The 3,544-nt window shown below is 39.0% G+C and overlaps 1 protein-coding gene across 1 annotated transcript; it reads right to left on the bottom strand.

The window, feature by feature from the left end:
* On the bottom strand, positions 1 to 942 carry LOC133059778 (olfactory receptor 2B2). Its single transcript, XM_061147361.1, has one exon. The coding sequence runs from the start codon at positions 940 to 942 to the stop codon at positions 1 to 3; it is 942 nt and encodes a 313-aa protein (XP_061003344.1).
* Positions 943 to 3,544: the final 2,602 nt, after the last annotated feature.

Here is a 3,544-nt window from a genome sequence, read left to right as displayed (position 1 = left end):
CTATTTCTTGATTAAGAAAATCCTTGCAATCAGCCTCTTAAATGCTCCCTTTACATCTTTGTTCCTAAGTGTGTATATAAGGGGGTTCAACATGGGTGTGATAATTCCATAGAAAAGGGATACCATCTTTCCCCGGTCCTTGGAGGCAGGGGATGGTGGTTGCAGGTACATATAGATAGCAGTGCCATAAAAAAGTGACACCACTATCAAATGGGAGCCACATGTTCCAAATGCTTTTCGCCGAGCTTCCACTGATTGTATTCTCAACACTGCTTGGACAATAAAAGCGTATGATATCAGAATGAGTGTCACAGGTATTAGAAGGAATAGCACACTGATAAAGAATAGTTCGGCTTCATTTGCTGTTGTGTCTACACATGACAACCTGAGCAGAGCAGGGACTTCACAGAAGAAGTGATCCACTTCCTTGTGGCCACAGAGTGGCATCTGCAGGGTCAAGGTGGACTGCAATACTGAGTTGCTGAAGCCACTAACCCAGGATGCAGCTGCCAGCTGGAGGCAGAGCGTGTGGTGCATGATGATGGAGTACTGGAGAGGCCGACAAATAGCTGCAAACCTATCAAAGGACATGACAGCCAGGAGGAGGCATTCGGTGGAACCCAAAGCCAGGGAAATGAAAAGCTGTGCCACACAGCCGCCATAACTAATCACCTTCCTGAGGCTGCATATGTTTACCAGCATCTGTGGAACTGTACTTGTGGTGTAGCAAAGGTCCAAGAATGAGAGGTTGGTAAGAAAAAAATACATGGGGGTATGGAGCTTGGAATCCAGACGGGACACAATAATTATTGCTAGATTGCCCATGATGGTCAAGATATAGGAAATCAGGAACACCACAAACAGCGGAAGCTCCAGCCATGGTCGATCTGAGAAACCTAAGAGGATGAACTCTTGGGGGACACTCTCATTGATCCTATTCATGTTAAATGGTTCAGCTCTTGGTTCTCTGGAATATAAAAAGTAAGTTAACAAGTGCATTTATTTACTGTCAGTTTTAAGCATTTTGCTAACAATTTGTATAAACTTACAGACTGATGCTATTAATAATGTGAAAATATATTGACAAAAATATACATATTTATCTTTCCAAGTATTTCAAGTGTTTCTATTTTTAAGTGTATTAGCAAAATAAATTTAAAAAATTTTAAAGTAACATCTATTTCCATATTCATATAACTTATTCTATATAAAATATCAAAATTTGCTCTTTTGTTATTCTGTAAATTCATTGTTCTCACTTCTTTCTACCCTGGGTACCTTCTATTAGATAGATATAGACACAGTTCTTGCCATTTGAAATCATGAGACTGTGCTGTCACTTCAGTCGTATCCAACTCTTTGTGACCCTATGGATTGTAGCCCACCAGGCTCCTCTGTCCTTGGGATTGTCCAGTCAAGAATACTGGAGTGGGTTGCCATGCCTTCCTCCAGGGGATCTTCCCAATCCAGGGATCAAACCCCCATCTCCTGCATCTCCTTCTTTGGCAGGTGAGCTCTTTACCCCTAGTGCCATCTATTTTCTCTTAATGCCAATGAGACACTCTGTGTAAAAATCGTGTAAATTAAAATTGTGTAAATCTCACCCCCTCTAAAAAAAAAAAAGAACATGTAAAAAGTATCTAATAATGGATACAACTGAGGACATATATATCGTTTATTTTAGAAGCTCAGAATTCATATAAGATTATTTAATGATATGGAACTGGACTTAGGCTCATAGGTTACCTTGCCTATTAGTTATATTACACTGGGAATGTTTCTTATCCTCTGATCTTCAAGTTCTCACTTGTGAAGATAATACTGCTTTTTTACATTGTCTTGATGTGAAACATATACACACATTGCTTAGTCTAGACCCTGGCTCTTAGAAACAGAGCAGTGTGGATGAAAGAAGTTAGAGTGTTTCAAGGTCTCTGAGGTTGCTCAGAGAGGAATTACTTACGGTTTATAAAACTATACATTTTCTAAGATTACCAATGAAAGATGGCTCTGCCAGTTGAAAACTCACCTTCCTTTTTCCTCCTTAGCCCCCAAACTATCAACCCTCAAAATAAGGATCTTAGTAACCACCTGCTGCGAAGTATAAATGTGAATTTTTCAGTGAAAATTGGTTGGCATAGTGCCTGGCACATAGAAACACGGTTATCCAAGTATGATAGTGATGTGGGAAATCTGAAACACTTTGCCCAGTCACTTCAGTCATGTCCAACTCTTCACGATCCCATGGGCTATAGCCTGCCAGGCTCCTCTGTTCATGGAATTCTCCAGGCAACAATACAGAAGTGGGTTGCCATGCCCTCCTCTAGGAGATCTTCCCAACCCGGGGATCAAACCCACATCTCCTGTGTCTCCTGCATTGCAGGTGGATTCTTTACCTCTGAGCCACACAGGAGGCCCTCCTGAGATGCTTTAAGCAAAAGCTATTCAGTGCCCTGAATTTCCTAAAACTGCTGATATGTCTGTTCCACCTGCTAAACGTGTATTCATCCTGAAGAAATCTTAACAGGACACTCTAAATTACTTTATTATTTTAACAATATCAATATATAAATTTTTCATGATTATTCAGGTTCATTTGAATGTTAACAACGTGTATTTTAATTTTGTTCTACTTATTCTGGGACTACTGCTGCTGTTAAGTCGCTTCAGTTGTGTCCAACTCTGTGCAACCCCATACATGGCAGCCCAACAGGCTCCCCCATCTCTGGGATCCTCCAGGCAATAAAACTGGAGAGGGTTGCCATTTCCTTCTCCATCTCCTCTACTAGTCCCCTAAAAATTGCCTTGCTCTCATTTGGCAAAAACTTTGAGAAACATAGTCATAGATATAGACATAAAATGATGTTCAAATGTATCTCTAAATGAAAAAAAGTAGTTACTGAACATTTTTGTATAGCATGATTCTATCAATTTTAAAAGTATTTTATACATACATACATAAAGATACTAATACATAAATTAAAAACTACCTTGAAGAATACAGAAGAAAGTGTCACTTCTAAGAAATGGGGATGGTGGAGAGTAAGCAGAATTATTTATACATTTACTGTTTTTTTCCTAATTTTTAAAAAGCAGATATTACTCTTTTAACATTAAACAAAAATCCTCACTTAAAATTCCACAGGCAGAAGAGTCTGGTGGGCTACAGTTATGGGGCCACAAAAAGTCAGACACAACTGAGGGACTGAGCGTGCACACATACACACACTAACTTACTCGCTGTATTTTACTCTCAGACCGGCATTGCTTTAGTTTAATACTTTGATCCCCATTAGGGTACAGATCTTTGCAAGAAAATTAATTTTTTAAACTCTTCATGTTTTTTAAAAATTATGTCTGAATCTGCAAGGATTTTTTTCTAAGGGATGGATTGTATGGGGGCATTTTGTATTTTATTGGTAAAAAAAAAAAAATGTTGCCAAGGAATGGAGGAATCAGGTTAAATAAGATAAATGGCATCAGTAGAGTGATTTCACACAACCCATAATTTCCTTGAGTTGCACAAGTGTTGAACAGATCCCCT

Source organism: Dama dama, chromosome 7 (genome assembly GCF_033118175.1).
Source record: "Dama dama isolate Ldn47 chromosome 7, ASM3311817v1, whole genome shotgun sequence".
NCBI lineage: Eukaryota > Metazoa > Chordata > Mammalia > Artiodactyla > Cervidae > Dama > Dama dama.
The sequence above is the reverse complement of the archived record's forward strand: the minus strand, read 5'-3'. Positions and strand labels throughout refer to the sequence as shown.

Bases quoted from the DNA above. Each gene is read 5' to 3' on its own strand.
- LOC133059778 (XM_061147361.1), bottom strand. From the start codon at position 942: ATGAATAGGATCAATGAGAGTGTCCCCCAAGAGTTCATCCTCTTAGGT.